Below are 23,756 nucleotides of genomic sequence, written 5' to 3'. Positions count from 1 at the left end.
TTCTATATTCATTCTTTCATAGAAAGGCACCATGTATAGTGAGAAAGATGGCATCACTAGCAAAGAAAGAACTGTGTTGAAATCCTGCCTCTCAAATTTATAGACTGTGACTATGGGCAAGTTACATAGTTTTTCAGGAACCCAAATAATTCAGACTCTAAACTGCAGAGATTATGAACTCCATCAGTAAGGAGAATTTACATCCAGGGAGTTTGTTAACACTGTCCACACCCAAACATACATGCCACAACCACCCCTTATATTGGCATAAAAGTTTCCAGATCTCCACTGTAAAAATAGGCTAATTTCTATGCTCCTATATTGCTAAGTGAACTGTGATAATGTAATCTCTTCAATTTTTCAAAAGTAATGAGTAGGTAGCCATGGTACATGACAACATATTATGAGGATACAAAAAAAGGCAATTTAGTGTTACCATCAAATAAGAAACAGTATATTTAATACTGTTCATAATCACCAAGTCTACAACCAGTGTGAGAACTCCAAAGATGAATGCATGAACTTTCTCGGGGATTGAGGGGTGGGGAGTGAGAGGGTGGTTGGATTCTGGAGTCAGAAGGTTTAAGATGCCCTTCTCCAGGATATGGCCAGGTTCCCTGAATTTCTCAAGACACTCTCTTATCTGGCTGTACTAGTTCTTCACTATGAGATTCCCCTAATGAGTTCTTCTCATCACCAAAAAATAGGAGAATTCTAGCATTCTCAAACTCTGCATTGAAAAATGGAACTGAAGAACTTTTTGTAGGAAACTGACAATTTGTCGTAGCATTAGGAATGATGGGAATAATCCTATGTAATAGGGAAGGGTCAGGAATTGCCTCATAGAACATGAAATTTCACTCAGAAAAGGCATGTGATTAATGAGATGATACATTTTATTTTGCACTTAGTTGCTATGATACATGATTGTAAAGTAGTTTTACTTTTTTCTTTTTTAAGGCTGTTCTTGCTGGTGATTTTATTCTTTCTGCAGCATCTGTAGCTTTGGCACGAATTGGAAATACAACCATTGTTTCTGTTTTAACACAGGTCCTTGAAGATTTGGTGCGTGGTAGGTTGTTTTTTTATTTTTCTCTTTTAAAAATTGTTTCTTCTTCTGGTATCAAATGTAGCAAAATAATAAAATCCCAATCAAAATGAGCTCTTCCCATCTTTGCAGGTGAATTTCTTCAACTGGGGTCAAAAGAAAATGAGAACGAAAGATTTGCTCACTACATTGAAAAGACCTTTAAGAAGACTGCAAGTCTCCTAGCCAACAGTTGTAAAGCAGTATGTACGTTCTGTCTTTTTGTCAAGTTAACAGAAGTTTCATATCTGAGCCTTTTGATACTTCTGGAAAAAAGTTCAAAGGAGAACCTTAAAATAGACCCCCTTTCCTTTATCCCAAAAGACTTTGCCCCCAAACTATCCTTGTTGTTTCCAGTTTTTCTATATTGTCTGTAGACATTAACTTCCATTCTTTTCTTGAGCCACAAAAAGTTCTCTAAATTAATCAATCAGATTTGCTAAGCATTTAAATAGCTAATATTTTTCTTGAACTGCTTGGAATAGTTGGACTACAGATAATTTTAGTTTCACTGCTTTAAAAAATCTACAAAAACTCCTGGCTTGCTTTTTTAAAAATTTATGTAGTTTTACAAGGCCCAAAGTTACACTATTTGAGTCCAGTGCTTCTTGTAGAGAAGATCCTGAGTTCTTAAAGGTTTTGTCATGAATTGCAACCTCTGAAAAAAACAGGACTACCATGATGAAATTTTTTTTTACTTCAGATAAAAACCATGTATGCCATACAAACATCAGTCATAAGGAAGAATATGCTAAGGATTCAGTTTTTTGTACCACAGATAAAGGGTAATGGTACTTGAAATATGAAATCTTTGTCAGTGACTCATTAATTGATATATGGCTAGAACAATGAAATCATTTCAATATCTCACTCCACAAGAAATAAATTGGTTGCTGGGATGAGAACCTGGGGAAATTGATTATTTTTAGAATTTATTATATAGCAAGAGGATAGCTGAGCATATGCCCTAAATTTCAGGAAATCAGATTTCAAAGAAAGAACAGGCAAGATCCTCTGGACTTAAAAAAAATTCTAGAAAATCAACAGAGGAGCAGTGAAAAACATTCCGGGATTAAATGCTGACAATAGAAGGGAAAACCATTCCAAAGAGGGGGAATTGTGTTGATGCACAGAAACTCAAAAACCACAAAAACAGTACAACCTTGGAGAATCAGAGCTTAGAATGAGCTAAAGCCAACAAGAGAAAGCAAAAGGTGGTGGTTTTTTTCTGTTTTTTTGAGGACGTTTGTGGGGGGAGAAATATCAAAGAAGAGATAGGCTGTTGCTCAGGGTGACTAGAATGATAATAGATATATTTTAAAAATGAATGAACTCTTAATTTCTTGCTATTGATTTCTTGTTTGTCTGCCAAGAAAACTGATTTTTGGACTAAAAAGAAAAGAATTAAACCTCTAGTTAAGTAGTCAGCTAGCTGTCCTTGATGAGTGTGGGTCATTGGACCTAGATGAACTTTCACCCCAGATTTCAAGAATTGGCAGGTATGATCACTGAGCTATTGTCAGTGATCTTTGAATGATTGTGGAGGATAGGGTTTGTTCTTATTTTTCACTCATATCTGAATCTTCATTTCCTCGTTTGCTTTTTTTTTGGAGGGGGGCAAAGATATTGAAAATATATTTCCTTCTCTAACTCATCTGACAGCTGAGGAAACTGCGGCAAACATGGTTATGTGATGTCAGGGTCACACAATTAGTAAATGTATGAGAACAGATTAGACCTCATAAAGATGAATCTCCCCGATTACAGGCCTAGCCCTCTATCCACTGCGCCATTTAGGTGCCCAGAGGAGAGGGTTGGAAGATGGAATGTAGTATTTTTCCAAAAAAAAGAAAGGAATAAAATTTTCCCTAATGTTTTGAATTTAGCTCTGGCATGGAACTCAGGAATCATCTAATCTTATCCCCTTCCTTTTAAACATGAGGGAGCAGAAACCTAGAGAGGTTATGACTTGCCTGAGGTCACAGTAAAACAAAAATGAAACCCAGGTCCTTTGACTCCAAGAAAATATCAGGAGAAGAAACTTCTGCTAAAAATAACACAATTTTCAAAGCACTTAGGGAATGATTTCAAAAATCCCTCAAAAAAGGAAGATTCCAAAAGTAAAAAATATCAAATACATTATTGTAAAGCAAAATTTTCCCATTTCTCTAAAAACTGAATTTACTCACATCGCCGGTACTTTTTATAAAAATGAAGACAAGACAGCATACAGGTTTTTCTCAGTGAAACACATCTTCACACTCCCACAATTGTTTGAGAAAACAGAGAAAACAATTTGTATGGTATTGATTGAAAGGAAGCCAAAAGGGGAGTAGACTGCATTTGGAGAATTCACACCATGCTTAATGAAAGCTTAATGAAAGACCAATGAGGTCCCACAGGGTTTCTGACATAAAAACTCCCCTTTTCAATAGCAGTAGTGTTTTGGTGATACCTGGTGGCTATAGATCATCATGGCATCACACAGGTTCCAAAGGAGTGTCTGTGACCTAGAGGGCCTTGGAGATGATTTGATTTTTAGATGAAATTTTTTTCTAAGATACTGAAAGTGATACTTTTTCTCTTAAAAAGAGACTGAAGAATGAAATAATAACTTACATATATATATATAATATAACATATATATATAATAACTTACATTATAATTATGCTATAAGAATGATCCATTTAAAGCAAACTTTTTATTAAAGTCACTTATTTTATGAGGCAGTCAGATGTTTCACTGGAGATTCATCCTGTCAGCAAAGCTGTTTGCAGTAAGTAGAAAGTTAAAAAAAAAAAAAAAAATCCCCTTAACAGTATCACCAACCCTATGTATTTAAGGTAAAAGGGCCTGGAGCCATCCTTGGGCCAGAGAGAGAGAGAGAGTTGTGTACAAAATTCAGCAGACTAATTTAAAGAGATTTTGGTAGTCAAATGGCTAATAATTGATAATAACACTTACGAAGTGAAGGCAGCAATTTTGATAATTCCAGTAGACGCAGTGTGCCCATCAGTGATTCCTGAGGATATTATTAGATTCTTTGATATACATGACCCAGAGTCTTCCAGGTAAAGCTCACTAGTCAGTATATTTGATTTTTCTATTGCCCTTTAGGATACTTGTAATTTTAACTCTCTGGAGGTTCTGTGTTTTACAACTGTAAATATATTACCACTGGCAGATTATTGATAATTAAAGGATAGAGTTTTTTGTTTTGTGGTAGGAAGTAGGTTGGAATCACTGCATGTGTTGTAGTTTTCTATATGCTTGTCGAGTCTATATTCCTTCTATTTTAAGTCTGATGTCCAAAAGAACTGATAGACCAGCTTGTGGGGCTGCCCTTCCAGCTACACTCTAGGACACAAGTATTCCAAACCTATCTAAATTTTTCTTATGGTGACTTTAAATAAGCTATCACATATTGCCAACAGTGATTTGCTTGCAAGAAATGGCATAATAGGCACCGTCCATGAGCTGTGTGTCTACATAGGTTTTCATCGATCCATTGAACCATATATTCTATTTAAAAAGGAGGAAGGGAAGGATGAGAAAAAGCATTTGTATAGCACCTGATATCTTTTAATCTTCATGACAATCCTGTGGGTAGGTGCTATTATCCCTGTTTTATAGTTGAGGAAACTGAGGCAAAAAAGGCAGAGAAACATTTAAAATGTCTTAAGAGTTAGAGAAAGCACTATCAAAATGGACAATAGTGAATCAAGGACAGAAATCCAGTTGTTGAGAGTATCTTATTCCCAACAAATTATAAAATAAAAGAAGAAGCAGTAGTGTCCTTTAAAACAGGTAAACCTTGAGTTAGAATTAAATGTTTAATAAAGACCACTTAGGAGGCATGCTGATATGTTGTAATAGAAATGGGAATTAAGTGTGCTTTTCATGCAAATGAAATTGGTAGTGGTGTGTCCACGGCTGTTAAGGAAATAATTCTAAAAAGAAGTTATATGGTTACACGAACATTTTTATATTTACAATTACCTAGGGGTAGAATAAGCCCTAACTGCTTCCAAACTGCTGTTTAAGGTGCTGATAAAAATGAGCTTAGGCAACAGTCCCAGTGTATATGCAAACCAGATTCATGAGAGCTGCCACATAAAAATCACTGAGGTCTTTTCCAGAGCTGAGGATTAAAGGGATAGAATTCTGTTAGGTCTTTCCCACAGAGAAAAATGAATGGAATTCCCAGATGTCCCAATAAGATGATAGCCCAGCAGCTTCTCTTTCCCCCCCCCCCCCCCCCCCCCCCCCCCCCCCCAATTTCCTGTTACTGAATAGATTCCTAGCCTGGATGTGATTACATCTTTAATAGAAGATTACTTTGAGGTGACTTGTCTTTTTTCTCCCCGTTGTATTTTCAATCAAAAGAACTTTTTAAAGTAAGAAATGTTTATCTTAATGAATTTGGTTTAGTCCTATCTCATGTTTGTTTTTGTCATCCTGTTTTATTCTGAACTGGATATTTGCTGCAACATGGCAAGTTGCCAGTTTTTGGCCTGGCTGCACCATCCTAGTTCTTCCCCTCCTGCCCACCTCCCAGTGTTTCCACAGAGGATTATCTTTGTACTTGGTTTTCCTTTGTGGATCACATAAGCTCCCTCTCTGATTCTCTTTTCCACATTAGATTATATGAGAGAAAATAAAAAGTTTTTCTTAAAGATTTACTCCAACATAGTGCTGTTTAAAATTGAAATAAATCTCTGATATAATTAGCTTCTAAGCCCACATCTTTTCAACTTCTGTTATGTTTATAAAATCTCTCATCAGAACAAACCATATTCAAATACAAAACATGTATTGTGTTTTAATATACGGCTAAAATTCTTTTTTCCTGACCTGTAGGAAGACGGCCAGTTGAGAACTTGGGTTCAGATCTCTATAATGTTTGCCACATATGATTATCGGCAAGTCATTTCACTTTGTTTTCTCATCTGTAAACTAAAAAGCCTGATCTAAGCCAGAGGTTTTTAATCTTTCTATGTCATAGACCTCTTTGGCAGTCTGATGAAGCCTGTGAAGCCCTTCTCAGATTCACATTTTTAAATGTATAAAATTATATTGAAATACATGTCAGTGTGTGTATGTGTATATTTTAGAGTTTAAAAACCCAAGATTAAGAGCCACTGGATTAAGTGGCTTCTAAAAACCCTTTCTATTCTTGCCTATGATGCTATGATTACCTTGGAATTAGAGAGAATTACTCAAAACACTCAGATGTATTTATGCTTTCACCAGTGTGGGTATTTTCTCCATTATTGTAGATGGCAAATGTGTCTTTCGTGGCTACTCATCATATTTGATCCTTGGTCATGCTTTCTTATACATTTTTCAGAGTTCTCCCCACCTTGAGATAGGACTTTTTTTCTTAACTTGTAAAAAGCCCATTCTTTTACACACGTTTCTTTTACATCATCTTTAGAAATATGACCTCACTGTTAAAATTTTAAACCCCTAAATGTGACAGGAAGAAATTTTGAATTTTTCAGATAGCATTTAAGTGAAATATTTTGCTGAACTAGAGTCCTATCAACCTGCTAAGTATAGGTATTATGAATAAGTTATATATTTAGTTCATTTGAAATAATCCATGTTCAAAAGAATAGAGAGCTCTGATTTTTAACTTATTGTTGACCCATATGTTTGTTGTCATACCATATGTTGTTCTCAGTGGATGATTCAATAATGTTTCTTATTTGATTATTTTTCTTTAGTTCATTTATATCTATTCAAAGCAGGTATTATCTGGTAGAGATCTAAATAGCCATCTTTGTATCATATTTGTTGAATAAGTACCCGAGTCTTCTGACTGTCTTGAATGCAAAGTCTTTTTCTTATCTAAACTTTAGCACCTCCTTGTCTCTTTTATAATCATCTGTGCACAGTATTAAATGGATAAATCAATTTATTTTTGTTTTGTTAGAATTGTTCCTTTTGGAAAATAGAGTCCTAGGTCAAATTTTTTTTATTTTTCAAGGAACACATCTAGGTTCTTTTTGATTTCCCCAAGATGTTACTCATGGAATTTGTTCTGCCATGGTTAATAGATATGCCATTATTCTAGCTAGAAGAATCCCTCTTAAAGACTTATAGAGGTCAGAATGTACTTGGAATTTGGCCCATAATTTGAATAAAGGCAGTAAATAAATTCCTAGGTGGGCATTGATCCATAAATCCATTTGTTTCTGTCTAGGAATAAGAGGCTAGCTCTATTTTTATCATCAGCTTAGCCTGAATTACCTAACTAGAGATAATCCTTGCCACTCATTGAACCCCATTTTACTATATTTCTCTTCATCAAGCTAATTTTCAATGGTTGTTGTCACTCCAGTTGACACAATATAGAGTAAATGATCTCATTCAACCTATGGCAGGGCCTCTTCTTTTGGCTAAGCTTTTGCCTCTCAACTGTATATGAGCGTGTGCTCACTCATTGATTAATTGAGGCTGGGGTGAGACAAGGGAGGCACATTTTTATCTTAGTGACCTAAACATTTAAACTGTCCATTTAAGGCTTTTTTTAGTTTGGGAAATCAGGGCTGAAGGGAAAACTGGTCAGTTTGGCTTCCCTAGGAATGGGTTTCTCTCCCATGGAAGCAATACAAAGGGATAATGAATGCTGTTTGGGGAGTAGAGGCCACCTTAGGATGCTTCAGAATCAAGGCCATATGAAGATCTGCATTTGATTTTCTGATCCAGCTTTTCTTTTTCTTTTAACCTTTGTTTCTTGCAAACTGGGTTCAGTAGGCTCAGAATGCCAAGCAGAAAAATTGCCAGAATACACTCCAAAAGTTCTTTAAGTAAATTAGGCCAGTTGGTCTTCAGGGGGACTTTGGAAACTCTGGAAAATCTTTAAAAGTGTCCTATGTTCTATCACTGGGATAAAAAAGTTGTTGCTGTATCTTCAGATTACTCCATTTGAGAATAATGTGTAATTACAGAACAAAGCCAAACTTTTAACAGGTAGGAAAATGCCACAAAAGCATTTGTATGTTTTCTGAAACATTTCAAAACTACCATCAGAGTTAAGCTTCTGGATGGGGGTGGTGTGGGGGGAGTAGTAGAGGGGAAATGCTGCTTTTATAACATCCGTAGTGTTGCATTTTTATATAAGGGTGTGGTCCAGCCTCATTGTGATTTTGAAGGAATGATGCATTATAGAGCTTGAGTATAGCATTAGGTCATTTGAGGCCAGAAGACAATAATCATCTTTGTTTTTCTTAGCTTGAAGTTATATTTTGTTTTGTCCTGGATAATAATTCTAAGTTTAGAATCACCTTTTTCTTTCTTTTTTTCCTGTAGGCATTTTGTAGGCATATGAAATCACTGTAACTCCATGATATAAAAGGCATGTTTCTTGGATTTATAGTGTGACTACTGTAACAATGAGCAGAATTGGTATTTATATATTAACTTCCATGCATTATCATCCATGGTCCTCCTTGCATCTAAGCCTGTCCCTTAGATATATTAATCTTTATTTTACATAGAAGGAAACTGAGGCACACAGCATTTGTGACTAGCTGTGATCATGAGCAAAGATCAAAGTTGGAATTTGAACTCAGTTCTTCATGAATTCCACATGTGCGATATTTTCCACTTGTCTCTTGACCTAGCTAATTTATAGAGCACTTTTACAAAATGCTTTCCTCATAGGATAGGTATTGTAATTTGTTGAAGGTCACATCTTAAGCACCAGAGTCAAGATTCGATTTAGGCCTCTTGACTTTAAGCTCAGCATCCTTTCCATCACACTGTGTTGTCTTTCAGAATCCTTTTTACCTGAGCTGGTTAAAACATAGTGCTAATAAGACCAAAGTCACAGGTTTGATTGACTCAAATCTTCTAGTGATCAGCAGAGCTTTTGGGTATCCTGGAGCACCACTAGTAGCCCTAATCCTGGGCATTTTACTGATAGGCACCTTTGTTCCACAAATAGTTAACATTCATTGTAAAGGCATGGTACAAATCTACCTTTTAATAATAGAAAAATATCTCAAAATCATTGCACTACTGGTAATGTGTTATCAACAACAATTCAAACATAGGACTTTTTTTTCAAGTGATAAAAGTAAAAGTCTCATTTTAATAGGTCATTCTATAAAATATAGGACTTTAAATAACTGGATATAGTTCTAAATAGAGAAATTGAAAAAGGAAATATTTTTTGATCAGAAATTAAGTAAATTCTTTTCCATATGTTCCCCCCCAACTCGTACCCCTCTCCCCCAAAAAAGAAAACCTTATTTAAGTAAACTTCTTTGTGTTAAGGTCATGTAAGCTCAAGTTCTGTTCAACAAATATTTATTCATTGCCTTATGTAAAGCTCATGATGAAAAAAAAGAAGACCCTACCTTCAAGGAGGTTACATTCTTAAACAAAGCAAATACTGCTATCAGTCCTTAACAAACATCAGTTTGGTAATTGGGGGGAAGGTCACTGCTATATTTACTTTTCCCCCCAGAAATGAAAGGGTGGGGAGGGAAGTCCATCTACTGTTCCTTCTGCAGATTCCAAAAGGCTTGTTTTTCACATTTTTCAAAATTAATGATACAGTATATTGCTGATGTTTCCAAATGTACGAATTCTGACTGTTTTCATGTAATTAGATATTTATGTGAGGCAGCATTGTACAATGGAACATGCCACATTTAGGCACAAAAAGTTAGAATTCTCATTATGCCGCTTTTCCCCTGTGTGACAAGAGGGAATCACTTCTTTGAGCCTCAGTGTCTTTATCTGTGAGGTGAGGGGAAGGGATCTGGGGAAGCTTCCAGCAATTAATGAATATCCTCAGTAAGGCATGGTTAGATTACTGTAGCACATTCTGAAAGGTTTATTATCTTAATTCCTATCTAGAGCTCCTATCAGAGAACTTTTTTTTTATTTCAGGTTTCCATTTTAGGATGTCCTGATCCGGTGGTTCATGAAATTGCCTATCAATATGGAAAAAATGTTGGCATCGCATTTCAGGTTCTTGAAATTTTTGTTTCTGCATTACTTATGAGAAATATAGCCTTTTTGAAATATTTCCTATGGATGGTGTTCTGCAGTGAGTTTTGACATCAGTTCTCTTTACTTTAGTTGATAGATGACGTGTTGGATTTCACTTCATGTACTGACCAGCTGGGCAAACCAACCGCATCAGATCTGAAACTTGGATTAGCCACTGGTCCAGTCTTATTTGCTTGCGAGCAGGTAGGTTTCATTTTAGAACAGGAAATTTATAGATGTGGAATCAATGGCTTCTTAAGTAAGTTCTTTTCGGTTCAATAAATTGCCTGGCAGACAAGATCTCACCTGAGTGGTTTTTGCATTCTTAACATATTTAAAAGACTAACTACATGTACCCCACCCCTATTTAATATTCTTTTGTTTGTACTACATGCAATAACCCAGCACTACTACACAACTTTTGTTCAACACTCACAAAAACTGTTGAGCAAAACTGGTCCAGAAAACAGCATTTCTGAAAGTTTCTGGAAGTTCCCAATCCCGTCATGCCTTTTTCTCTGCTTAAGGGACCAAGATGAGTCGCTGAGATTCACCCATTGAGTTGCCTTTAGTTCTATGTCCATGTACCTTACTATGGGGCAGATTGTATATTCTCCTGATGAGTCTCCCTTTATAAATTTATCTGAGCCTCCCCACATTCTCCTGAATTGTTTTCAGTGTTCCTTCTGATCATGTGACACCCTTGTTGCCCCAGTGGGCACTGTCAAGGTCACATCGGTTTAAGTTAGACTCTGGGAAAGCTGATGCTGCTGGCCAGTGCAGGTGGGGCCCCTGAAGGGCCTGTTGTGGGAGGATGTATCCCCTCTCACCATAGGATCCAACTTGAGGTAAGCCCTTTTTGAGTATGAAGCTGGAGACAAAGGAAATGCTAATGAATGCGAATGCAGGCCTGCCCTTCAGGGAACTGGAGGTTTTTCTTAGGTCTTTATTAACCCACATGCCATACTAGACTCTCAAGAGTAGGATTCCCCTATTTTCACTCTCTCCCTCTTCAATTTATCTTTTATTTTTCTGTTTATCTGACATCTGCCAGTACAAGATGAACTGCTTGAGAGCAAGGCCTAGCCTTGGCTTTGTATCTCAGGACTACAAACTGGTGCAGTGCTTGCCTAATAGGGAATTCGTGAACATTTGTTGGACAGACACCCAGAATGTTATTTGGCTTCACAGCAGAACATTTTTTTTAATTTCTCCCACTGTCACCTCTTCTATACTGAGGTCAAGTTCCTAACCGGGACATCAGTGGCCTAGGCTTCATTTTAGCTTACCACTCTGCAAAAGACACAAATGCAGACAAGAAAACACTCAAGAATTAGAAGAAAAGTTAGCCCGAGCTAAAGGACTGGAGCCTACGGCTCCCAGATGCTAGCATTCTTTTTTCATGGGGAAATCCCAGTCACAGGAAGGGCAGCACACTCACTCCCACAAGATTTTTCAGGGCTGCCTCTTGTCAGTACTACAGCCTGAAAGGGGAAGAATCTCAGCGACAAAAAAAAGGAACAGTCTGGCAAAGGGACTTAACATGCAAGAGGAAGCAAGGGAGCACTGTGTGTAAAAAAATGACCCATGTTTTTTCTGAACAGATTCTGTCTTCTGACATAAGGGCCACATGTCGGCTAAATTTGAACTGAGCTCTGTGAATTTTAAAAACAAGACAAGTTGGTACACATTGTCAGCAGAGCAAAGTGACAACCACCAACAAGCTCCAGGAACCAGCATGTTAATTGTAAATTACAAGTTTTCAAATACTCTTTTCTCTCATGTCTTAGGTAACTGAGCAGAGAGAAATGAAGACAGTTTTCTCTTTGTTGTAATAGGCTTGTGAACTTAGAAAATTAGTAAAGAATTCAATTTTAGTAAAATAAAGTTGGTCCCCAAATTTATACTTCTATAGCACTGATTTTCTTTGCTGTTTGTTTCATGACAAAGAAGTCTAGTTAGGCAGTCTCAGAATACTCTTAATCAGTTCCCTTTAAAGTTTTCATTTTAGCTTACCACTCTGCAAGAGATATAAATGAAGTCAAGAAAACAAGTCAAGGATTAAAAGAAAAATTTACACTGAGGAGCCAGAAGCTCCAAGAGGCTACCGCACTTAAAAGGTAGCACTTAAAAAAATCACTTTTTTTTTTTTAAATAATCATTGTAAACTCTTGATTATGTGTATCTTTGTAATCATAGCATATTTTTAATCTCTTTGACAGACAATATGTTCCATGGACATATGTTCTAAGAGAACTTTAGGTGAGAACTGCCAGGATGAGTCTCACTACCTTTGAAACTCTGAGTTTAGAAGTTTTAGAATTTCAGAATTGATAGTGAAATAGATAAGATCTAGCATATGCTTTCATATTCATAAGATATATAAAGCTAAATTCGGAGAGTATCTTTTTTTCTCACAGAAAGAGAGGCCACCAAGTAGTTAAATCCAACAAGAGCTTAAATCCACATGGTTGTAACTTGAAAGTGTAGAATTTGGGGAAAACAGCATTTGATATTAGATGTAAATATACCAAACTTTATTTACTTGGAGACTAATGTCCTTTGGTTCCATTTCAATTCAATTAAACAAAATATTAGGACACAATAATCTCTCTTTTAAAAGAGCTTACATTGTAGTAAAGGAAACATGTAAAATATATATATATATATATGTAAAAGATAACCTGAAATTTAGGATTATCAAGAATCTACCTTAAAAGGATGTTCACAAATAGAAAAAAAAAAAGTCAGGATGGTCACATGGTGAAGAAATAAATTTCACACATGGATAGGCTTTAGACAGGCACAAACGTAGAAGATGTTTTGTCAAAGTTTAGAGAACAACCAATAATTTAATTAGGCAGAAATTAAGAAGATGTGAAGAGGAATAATATGAATAAAGGCAGGAAAGGAGGTCAGAGCCAGATTATAGAAGGTCATCAATGTCAGGTCAGGGAGTTTCTCATTTTAATTCTAAGGACTATAAGGGATCCTTGAAGATTTTTAAGCATTAGAGTAACCAAGACAGACTTGTGTCTTGAAAATGTCATTTTGGCAATTATATATGGAAAAGAACTTGGAGGTCTAAGAGACTAAGACTACTAGAGTAGTAGTTATGTAAGGAAAGAAAGCAAAGAAAATGTAGAGATGAGAATTTAAAGGATTTGCCAGCTTCTAATATATTATAAAAGTCAAATTACACATTTATTAAGTACTATACTGTCAGATACTGTGTTCAGTGCTAGAGATTTAAAGATAAAAACAAACCCTGTGTAGCAGGATCATAGCAATAAAAATAAAATATCTTTAGATGGCAAATTTACTTTGTATTAAAAACTAGTAGTAGTAATATTGTTTTCCTTTTTATTAGTTCCCAGAAATGAATGCAATGATAATGAGACGGTTCAGTTTACCAGGAGATGTGGAACGTGCTCGGCAATATGTATTGCAAGTAAGTACCAAACATCAGTTTATAGATCAGAACTTTAAAGCCAAGCAAAATAATTATAAAATGTTATAGAAGTAGTGACTATAATTTGTCAGTGGAGAAATAGCAGGCTTTTTAATCTCATCTCCCCTCTTACCTCTAACACGTCTTCTCAGCTAGGCTTGCTTTTCTAGAGTGGTACCGTACCATTCATCCATATGTAAACCATGGGATGATCCTTTTGCTCATCATCAAGTTCTGCTAATTCCTTCTTTCTGTATTGTTCATTTTCATTTATACCTTGTACCAAGACTAAAAAGCTAATCTGAATGTGTTCCTCAGTCCATTTGCTAAGTCATTCTATATATTGCTATCAAAGGAGGGTATGTCTCCTAGCAGTCAAGATAATTAATATTCAGACAAGTATTGTCACTTTAAGAGTCTCTATATTTTACTTCCTATAATATGAACCACTGATACATCTTGAGAATTGTCTTTAAAGCTAGTATATACCATGGTATTCTTGATGTTAGCACAGCTTTTGATTTGAGGGTGATTTCAGAGAAAGTTTTGGAAATAATTGTCATTTTGGTCTAATGTCTTAAGATGATATGAAAGAGACAGAGAATGAGAATTGGTATGTGTCACATTGTGGTCAGTTATTTGTGAAGTGATTAGAAAATATCTTCACAATCTTAAGATCCCAAGACTGAGATTTAGAAAGGTACTTACAAACCATTTAGCTTGACTCCTTCACATGATTGATAGAATTGTCCGTTTTCACACAGCTAAAGTCAGCTATCCTACTGTATAGCACATAATCACAATCTTTGTCCCCATTCTTTATAACTTTGAAGTCAGCTCAACTTTAAGGGGAGACCTTTAGTCAAATCAGTTGAAGGGAAGAAGCCGACCAACAAATGACCCAAGAACATAGCAAATGAAGAGTTGCTACAGGACCCAGGATAACCTTTTGTGCCTCCTAGCATGAATAAAACTGATAGAAACGCTGCTTGTGTTCACACCTTTAGAATAAAAATGATGGTTTCTAAGTCCACCTTAAAGTTTTTCTTCATTTGATCTCTAGGGACTTATTGTTTGGAAATCAGTCATTTAATATACTACTATGTTGTATCATCCTGCAATCATCTAATTTCACAGTTAGTGAGGCTCTTATGATAAATGATTGGTCCAGATTCCACTTGTTCCTCTCAAGTTGCCTTGGGAACAGATTTGCCCAGGGTCACACACAGTTTGTCAAGAAAGGACTCCAAGGCCAGTTCTCTGTCACTAAGCTGTGCTGCCTTGACCATTATTCTAAGTCAGGGCAAGTTAATACAAGGCTTACACTAATTTTTTTTGTTCATGAATAACATGTTATGTTATAGTTATGTTAGAATATTGAACACACTGAAATGATTTTAATATGGCAATGGAAGGCTGGTACTTTCAGTAACATGCAATTTTTCTCCTCCTGCAGAGTGACGGTGTGCAACAAACAACCTACCTCGCCCAACAATATTGCCATAAAGCAATAAGGGAAATTAGTAAACTTCGACCATCTCCTGAAAGAGACGCCCTCATCCAACTCACAGAAATTGTACTCACGCGAGATAAATGACATCTTTCCATTTTCTGTGGCAGCTATTTACCAGACTGTGCCTAAACAATTTTATGGAACACTTTTTTTTTTTTTTTTTTTGCCTCCAGTGCAGATTACCAAAAATCTTTTTTTTTTTTTAAATCATTTAAAACTTGTTTATTGGCAATTTTTAAAAGAACTTTTTAAAGCCAGTTGTATTGAAGGAAGCCATAACTATGTCATTAAATCATCTGAATTTGTCCTTGGTTCTAGTGCTGTAAACTTTAATGGGGGTATTATTTATGTGTGATATTGTTTACAATGTTAATATCCACATGTAAGGCCACTACAATAAATAATCAATGTTTAAAAGATTTGGGGTTTTTTCACCTTTTCCTACAGAATATTAAAGTAACAAAAAAAAAAAAAAAAACAGCAAACTTCAGATTCAAGCTTAAATTTTGGTTATATTTAACAGTACCCAAAATTGTATAGAGGAGAATGATTTATTATAAAAGACTGTACATAAAATTTAGACAACAGGGTTATATACAAATTAAGAAAACTTTCCAATTGATAACAGCAAAATGAAAGTTATTTGAACACTAATGATACTGAAAATCATGTTTACAATAAACAAAGGAATGAAGCAGTCCACATTGACCTAGGATGAAATAAAAAGTATTCATCTAATTTTCAGAAACAAATGTTTTATACTGATCTTTTTCATTCACTGTGCCAAAACCTGCAACACCTGATACAACTGACTATACTTTGAAATCCAAACAAGTCCTCAATACACAGAAACCCACATTAGAGTGTTCTACTTTAGATATTCTAAGTAATATAGATTTGGACAAGACAAGAACAGAAGTTGCCACCTCTGAAGAGCTGACCAAAGCCCACCCTTAAATCAAGAGGAGACACACAAAGTGAACGTGACACTTTAATAATGAGAAATGAAGTTTCCAGTTTGGGGATGGTCCCTATTTTCACTGATCAATATAACTGTCTTCCTTACTTGATCTTGTTTTGGATTGCCACAGCCAGATAATGGATTTAATAGAGCCAGTACAAGTCAACAGCATGCACTTTTACAAAAATTATTTGTAAATGGTACTCTAATTTCCTTATACTGAACCATCATTTGATCAATAGTACTTGAAAAAGGCAGCCGTAAAATTCATGGAATGGTAACATGGCAGTAAATTGGACCCCATAAACAGACAAGCTTGTCTAAATTTTAATTGCAATAATTTGATCCCTTTAAGATCTCCATCTTAGCTTTGAAAGAAAATTTTAGAAAAGGAATTTATATTCTAAAATTTCAAAATAAATCACTTTCTTCTAAGTCAGGGCAAGTTAATATAAGGCTTACACCAATTTTTTGTTCATGGAGAATGTGCTGAGAAAATAGAAGCATTATTCCACAGTAAATCCATACTTTTATTTGTAAAAAAAAGCAAACCAATGAAGGAAAGGACAATACCTTTGGTTCACTTATGTATTTATGAATGGAAAAAGTGAAAATGCAAATTTACTCATTAAAAAAACTTGGGTACAAATTACAACATACAGAAGACCACTCGGGTTTTGTTTCACATGGATACCTTAGAGACTCAACAATTTAATAGATTTGTGTATGAGTGCTCTAGGTAAAGATTACAACAAATTGGAAGCATCTTGGATTTTTTTTAAAGTATATTTCAATACATAAGTTTGTATGCATGCTTTAAACAAATAGTATAGTTCAAAAATGAGCAAGAAACTAAACAAAAGTATGACCAGCACTAGCATTAAACTTTGTTTTTTTCCAGATTCTTAATGTTAGTCTAACGTAGTGTTAGTTACCATGCTGCACTGAAAAAGTGTAATGGCACAATTGGAATCATAATTCATTAAATACTAAACCCTACTTCCCCAGAATATTTAGGCTGGTCACGAAATCAAGAATGCATAAGTAAATACATAAGCATAACCTGTTACAGACAGTTATTTGTACAAAAGCTCTTAGCAATACATAAACTGTCTCCCAACAGTTATGCTCATGGATCAACATTCAATCATACTGATAAAACAGCATGTCCTGAAAATATGGGCACATGTTAAAACAGTAACAGGACAGATCTGTTCACCATTATAATTGTCCCACAGTATGATTGACTACAAGATCCCACTCCAGAAACAAAAGCATTTTAATCAGTATAGTGCATGATTGATTCAACGTAATTTCCGGGGAACAAGCCAGTCACTCGATTGCAGACTCCTTCATACCATCCGTCATCATTCTTCTTTATAACATAAATGATTGCACCCTCCATAAAAGATAGCTCATCATCCTTGTCTTTTGTATAATCATATATAGCAACAACTACAGGGAAGAAAAAAAAAAAATTGAAATATTAAATAAGCATACTAAAATGATCTCCACCCTGCCATGATACATCTAACAACAAATTCAATTATTTCGATGAAGTTTTTTTCAAACTAATTACAGTATATATGACAGTAGTCAACCCCACACAGCTGGTTAATTGACAATTTTATGCTAGAAATATATTTTTTTAATTTTCTTATTAAAACTTTTTATTTTCAAGATATATGCATGGATAATTTTTCAACATTAACCCTTGCAAAACCTTGTGTTCCAATTCCTTCCCCCCAAGATGGAAAGTAGTCCAATATATACTAAACATGACAAAAATATGTTAAATCCAATATATGCATACATATTTATACAATTACCTTATTGCAGAAGAAAAAATATTTTATATTTTGATACTCTGCATCATACGGGCCTATATTTTTATGAACTTATTTTTATAACTGATGCCTAAAAATGTACTTTTTGTAAAATAAAAATTTAAAGTACAGTAAAAAGAAAAAAATTAATTACAAATTACACAAGTTGTGTGTTCTCTTCCCTATTTTATTACGAGGGAGTTATATACTACCCAACAAGAAACATGAAGCTACATTGCAATGGGATGCTCAGTGAATTTCAAGATTATGTAGAAGACGACAATTATTAGCATTTTATAATATTATATATTATAAAGTAAAAAGTACCACTTTACTTTAATTCTTAATCTTGCAATGTATTCAAAATGCTGGATTTTTGTGACAAAACAGAATGATGAATTCATGGGGATTATTAGTGTCACAGCATTTAAGAAAAAAGGAATAAGAAATCCGTCTTGTCAATGAAAGGAATTCTTTCAAAAAGGTAGATGTGAAGGCTAAGGGGAAAAAGGGGCTTTTTATTACAAAGAGAAAGTAGCAAGACGTCATTTATTTCATTGAAAAGAAAATTGTTTCTTTTTGCTCAGAATCACAGATTCAGGAAGAAAACTTGTAGTGATTATGACAAAGGTTTCATATGGTCATTAGTCATCAAAGAGAACGAAAAATGTGGCTCATCTTGGTCCTCTCAACACTTCAGCTGTGGATCAGTGAATTAAAATCATTATGTTCTTATAGTCACATCCAACTTTTCTTTTAGAATGCTAAAAGGTGAAGAATGAAAAAGGGAACTTTGAGACACTGTTACCAATATTCCCCAGAACAAAGTATGCCCTCTCTCTGGGCATCATCCCTGACTGGGCAAGCAGCCTCTGATCCAATATTTTCAGTTACTAGGAGCTCATTATTTCACAAAGCAGCCGGTTCCATTTTTTTTTTTTTTTTTGAGAGTTCCATTTGACAATTCTTTTTTGTACCCTGCTAAAATCTGCTTTCCTGTTAACTTCCACCCACTGCCCTCTGGAAAAACAAAGAAGTCTAATCCTTCTTCCACATGGCATGCCTTTCAGTATATAATCAGCTATCATATTATTACCAACTGCCTTCTTTTCAACTTAGCTCCCTCCATCCTTACTGCCACTCTCCTTCTATCCCCGCCATGAAGCATTTATAATCTTGGCCATTACTCCTGGAATAGGTTTCGTTCTTCCAATGTCTATATTCAAATGTAGCACCAAAAAATAAAACAATACTTTCGATGTATGGATTCAGGCTGGTAAAGAACATCATGGGAATATTATCTCCCTTCTTTGGGGCATTTTTAGACTTTGGAAACTGTATGGACATGGATTGGAAGGAGTGAGTACAGGGAAAACAATGAGGACGCTATTGAAGCAGTCCAGGCAAGAGGTTATTATAGCTGGTACCAGAATGGAAAAAAGAGGCTGTGATAGATGCTGAGGAGGTAGATTCAATAATACTCTATTACAAAATAGATCCATGGGTCCCAGAAAGAGAGAAAAGTTGAAAATGGTTTCAAAGTAATGAAGCATCATAAGAATTCAGAGCAACTTGTTAAGTCTTACATGAAAAAATGTAGTTCAAGGAAATAACCAAAATTATAATATAACATGGTATTCACACAAAATGAAAGACAACAGTTACTTTTAAAAGTACTATCTATCAATGGTAATTTTGATTTTCAAGGACTGATGACAAAACATTTCCCTTCTCTCAGTAGATTAAGTGTATATGTGTGAATATATATATATATATATATATATATATATATATATATATATATAAAATTATAACTATATAGAAGGACTAACTATAAAGAATACTATATATTTGTAGACATGGTTATTTAGTTTGGTAGTTTTATGTTAACTGTTTTTCTATGTTACATGAGATGGTTCTATTGAGGGGAGGACCAACACAGAAATACTATTTTAAAATCTAACTCTTTTTTAAATGTAGAATGAAATTCCTCAAAGGGTCCTCTCTATACCACAAACTTTAGATCAGTTCACTCATGGTTGCATCTTACCTTTCTCAATATAGCTCTTAGGGGCCCAGGCGGGATCTCCATCTGCATAGGGATCACTGTATTGAACAACTGCGGCCTCCTCATCTTCATAATCAACTGGGGGTGGTGGAGGAGGAGGTGGGGAATCATCAAACATAGGAATATCATCTGGGGGAGGAGGTGGTGGTGGTGTAGGGCTATCAGCAACTAAAAAGTATTCATAAAATTGATCTGGATCAGAAATAATACCAAATAAAAATTCATAATCTAATAAAACTCAAGAAAAGCTCAAAAGTTTATAAAAGCATGCACTATGATAACATGCACTGATTAGGAATGGAAAGCTTGGTGTGTTAAAGCTTATATATGCTTAACAGCATTTAAAAGATAATTTAACAACAGCAATAATAAAATAAAAATAAAGGTAACTTGGAAATTTATTATTTGCAGGTCAGGAGGGAATTTTTCCTTTCATAGGACTCTAAACTTGCACTGTAGAAATAGAAGGCTGTTCAATTCCAAAGCACGGGACAAATACAAGTACCAAATTTATTAGACTAGTGAAGGTTTGATACAAGTTCATTTTCAATTCTATCACCTAAGGTCAACCTTATATTTTAACATTTATACTTTGCTGGTACTGACGGTGCCCTTACTCCTAATCTCTACTTGCAGAAGAGCTTTAAACACAAAAACCAGACATGTCACCTGTGGGCATTACTAAGAATTTAAAAAAAATTTTTTTAACCAGATAAAGAGAAAATGGAAATGCTTAAATGGAGAAAAATTTCAAATGAGAATAAATGAAATTCAGTGTTTTTCAAAGTTGTTCATGTGCACGTTCAAATATAATTAAATTTGGAAGCTTATGCTAGAAGCATATTAAGATTTTTAATGATTACCAGTAAAAAGTAAACATGGAAAAAAACCCAAAACATAAAGATGCTAGGCATATTAAATCATGGATATATATTTATTATATCAAATCAATTAACATGGTAAACAAATCCCTTTGCAAATCAAAAAGTGTCATATGAATGCTAGGTACTGTTGTTCTTTTTATTATACAAAAATATTTAAGGAGAGGGTAAGATGAAAAAAAAACTTGTATTTTACAAAATTTAAAATAGTAATTACATTTCTAGATGATGTTTTAACTAGATGAAGTTGTGGCAATGGGAGCTATTTATTTCTGAGTAAAAACAGAATTATTCTACCACTTAGGTAGATAAAACGTGATACCCAGGTCAACAAAAGTTCCTAAATGTAAGTAGTTCAATAAAGAACCATAATTAATAATCAGTTTTAAATTCCTATTTCATGATTTGCTATACAAAATATTGTGGTATTCTTTGACAAAGGGCCAAGTTGATTTAACAATTACAAAATTAATAACGGATAGAGAGGCAAAATTCACAATATAAAATACATTGGTTCACATCTAATTAAATAGCTCAAAAAAAGCACCACTACTAGAACTTGTATTCCAAAGTTTACTTATTTTATATGTAGCTATTTGAGAACATACCTTAAACCCAAAATATAGATTTAAGATACTTATATAAAATATTCCTCCCTTTCAATCATGGAAAAAAAAAAACCTATATGCAGCACTATGAGCCCATATACTATCCAAGATACATATAATTTTCACATTTTATACAATTCTGAAAAAGTAAACAGAAGCAGATCATTCAATTTCTTTTATGATTTTAACTGCTCAACTGATATTTATTTTTATTTATTCAATGTTTTTGTACACTCTTTTGATAATCCTAAGTATAAGAATCCATGCCGGTGTGTCCCAGATTTTGGATTTATAATTGGCAGAGGCCTAGTCAATCTAATTTTGTACACCTTAGCAAAGAAATTCCTGCAATTAAAGTGAGTACTTAATAAATGTCTGGAGAATTATCATAATAGGAGAACACACCCTGAAAAATCACACTTGTTAACAGGTACTAAATCTGAAGTACTAAAATTCAATTTAAATTAGCAAAAAATTGATACACTCAAAAACTGGACTGAATTCTACATGTACATATAAGTACCACTAGAGGGCCATCACAAAGGCTGGTCTCTAGGAAATATTTAAATCTGAAAATAAAATACTATGCAAACTTTCCAACATGAATCCCCTTATAAACCTTTTACAGAGTAGATACCAAAACATATTGATAAGAAGTTTAGGGTACAAGGCAAATAATGCCTGGTCCTAGATCACAGTCTGTTAACCATGTTAGGACTAAGCCCCATCGGTTTCTAGCATGTAATACTTAAACCAGAAATAGATCTTTTATATTTTGATTATATAAAAATCCAATGGGAAATTTTAAAACAAATTTTATATACTTAGTAAATGTATGCAAATACAAAATTATATGTGTTTTTATCATGATCACTATTTCAAAGGTTTGGTTTTTAACTACTGCTATATGAAAGAGAAGTCATATTCCCAAAATCTTTATTTTGGGAAGGCTAACTTTTTCAAATTACATTACCAACATAGTCCAATTATCAAGCCAGAAACAAAGATTCTATAAAACACAAAAGATTTGTTTGTTCTACAGTAGGGAAATGATGATATTATTAATCCAAAGGTCTTCAACAATTTTAATATCACTCTTGAACCCATTCAGGATCAGTTTAAGATCCTTAAATAAACTGATTGGTAAGTAACCCAAGTCATCAAAATATCAACATCAAAGAAATGGCATATCTTAAAAGAGGCAAATATTCACTTTCCATAGAATCTGGATATGCTATTTCTGCTCTGCAAATAAATAAATAAAATAAAAAAATTCTCCCAATTTTAGTCTCCACTCCTAGAAAGTCAGAGCAGTATCATATATACCCTTGGTATATTATACAGCATTACTACAATGCTTTGTATGTAGGAGTTGCCTTAGTAAATAAATGTCTCTTGGTTGAATGAAAAGTTATCCTTGTTATATTCTCAAATGTCGGAATAAACTGCAAATACAATTGTATTTTCAATAATGTATTCTATTGGTGGACAGGCTGTGAGAATACTTGCTTAAGCCATTCTCTGACAATTACACTGAAAACTCTAAATTTAATTTTATAAATGTCTTAAGTATTGTGTGCAGAGTGGGTGTGAAAGAGAAAGAAGGAACTGATACACCATCCTACATTCAAGGAGTTCATAAATTAAAACTATTTGATTTCACCACCCCACTTACCTATTGTCATACAGACTAGTTTGTCATAATAAAATGATCCTTACTAAACATTATTCACATTTTTCAAGGAAGGAAACATTCATGGTGATTTTGTAATAGAAATCAAGTAAATTTCTGGCATTCCTCGAATTAATCAAATAATAGTATAACCTAGCTAAAAATCTACCCAAACAATAATCTCAAAAGTAGTTTCCAAAATTCATTAAATCCTATCTTTAACTGAGATCATCATAGGAGTCAGTAATTTGTCTTTTCCCTTTTCTGTTTACAAGCTTCTGCATTAAGTTTAAAAAAGAGAGAGAGAGAGAGAGAGAGAAAAATCCCCAGAAATTCATTGTCATCCATCCTTTCAAATGTAAACCATGGAGTTCTTGTTAAGAATAAAATGGAAAATGTATAAAAATAAGCAAGTAATTATCATACTTTTAGAACCCCAATCAAATTGCATGATAAGTATATTCACTATATGATAAAAATATAAAACTGTGTGTGACAACAAAATACATAATAACTTAAAAGGAACATTCCCAAATATACCTATCAAAAGATAGGATAGGGGCTTCCAAAAAGGTTGTATTATTTCTTGAGCGTCTACACAGAGCAGATACCTGTGTTTTTAGTCATTTGACTAAACCCATTATTCAGGGTTCACTTGGAGATTTATATAGGTCAGTGA

General features: G+C 34.3%; 2 protein-coding genes and 1 long non-coding RNA gene across 12 annotated transcripts in view; 1 reads left to right on the top strand and 2 right to left on the bottom strand.

Annotated features, from left to right (window-relative positions):
- PDSS1 (decaprenyl diphosphate synthase subunit 1) overlaps positions 1 to 16,960 on the top strand; it is a 34,638-nt gene extending 17,678 nt beyond the window's left edge. The window contains exons 6-11 of the mRNA XM_003771853.4: positions 961 to 1,072; positions 1,181 to 1,290; positions 9,996 to 10,076; positions 10,188 to 10,301; positions 13,468 to 13,548; positions 15,005 to 16,960. Coding sequence (XP_003771901.2) covers positions 961 to 1,072; positions 1,181 to 1,290; positions 9,996 to 10,076; positions 10,188 to 10,301; positions 13,468 to 13,548; positions 15,005 to 15,145 — 639 coding nt within the window. The 3' untranslated portion in view covers positions 15,146 to 16,960. The remainder of the gene's footprint in view (positions 1 to 960; positions 1,073 to 1,180; positions 1,291 to 9,995; positions 10,077 to 10,187; positions 10,302 to 13,467; positions 13,549 to 15,004) is intronic.
- LOC116419461 lies at positions 879 to 10,739 on the bottom strand. The gene is made up of 2 exons (XR_004229782.1): positions 10,534 to 10,739; positions 879 to 1,194 (listed from the first exon to the last, which is right to left on the bottom strand). It is a non-coding gene; the product is annotated as an uncharacterized LOC116419461 (long non-coding RNA).
- Positions 16,137 to 23,756, bottom strand: part of ABI1 (abl interactor 1) — an 88,700-nt gene continuing 81,080 nt past the window's right edge. For all 10 annotated transcript variants that reach the window (XM_031939839.1, XM_031939840.1, XM_031939832.1 and 7 more), the window contains 2 exons: positions 19,899 to 20,084; positions 16,137 to 17,477 (listed from right to left, as the gene is read on the bottom strand). In XM_031939839.1, the coding sequence (XP_031795699.1) occupies positions 17,302 to 17,477; positions 19,899 to 20,084 (362 nt within the window). In that variant the 3' untranslated portion in view covers positions 16,137 to 17,301. The remainder of the gene's footprint in view (positions 17,478 to 19,898; positions 20,085 to 23,756) is intronic.

The sequence above is a fragment of the Sarcophilus harrisii genome, chromosome 5, assembly GCF_902635505.1.
Source record: "Sarcophilus harrisii chromosome 5, mSarHar1.11, whole genome shotgun sequence".
Lineage (NCBI taxonomy): Eukaryota > Metazoa > Chordata > Mammalia > Dasyuromorphia > Dasyuridae > Sarcophilus > Sarcophilus harrisii.
The sequence above is the reverse complement of the archived record's forward strand: the minus strand, read 5'-3'. Positions and strand labels throughout refer to the sequence as shown.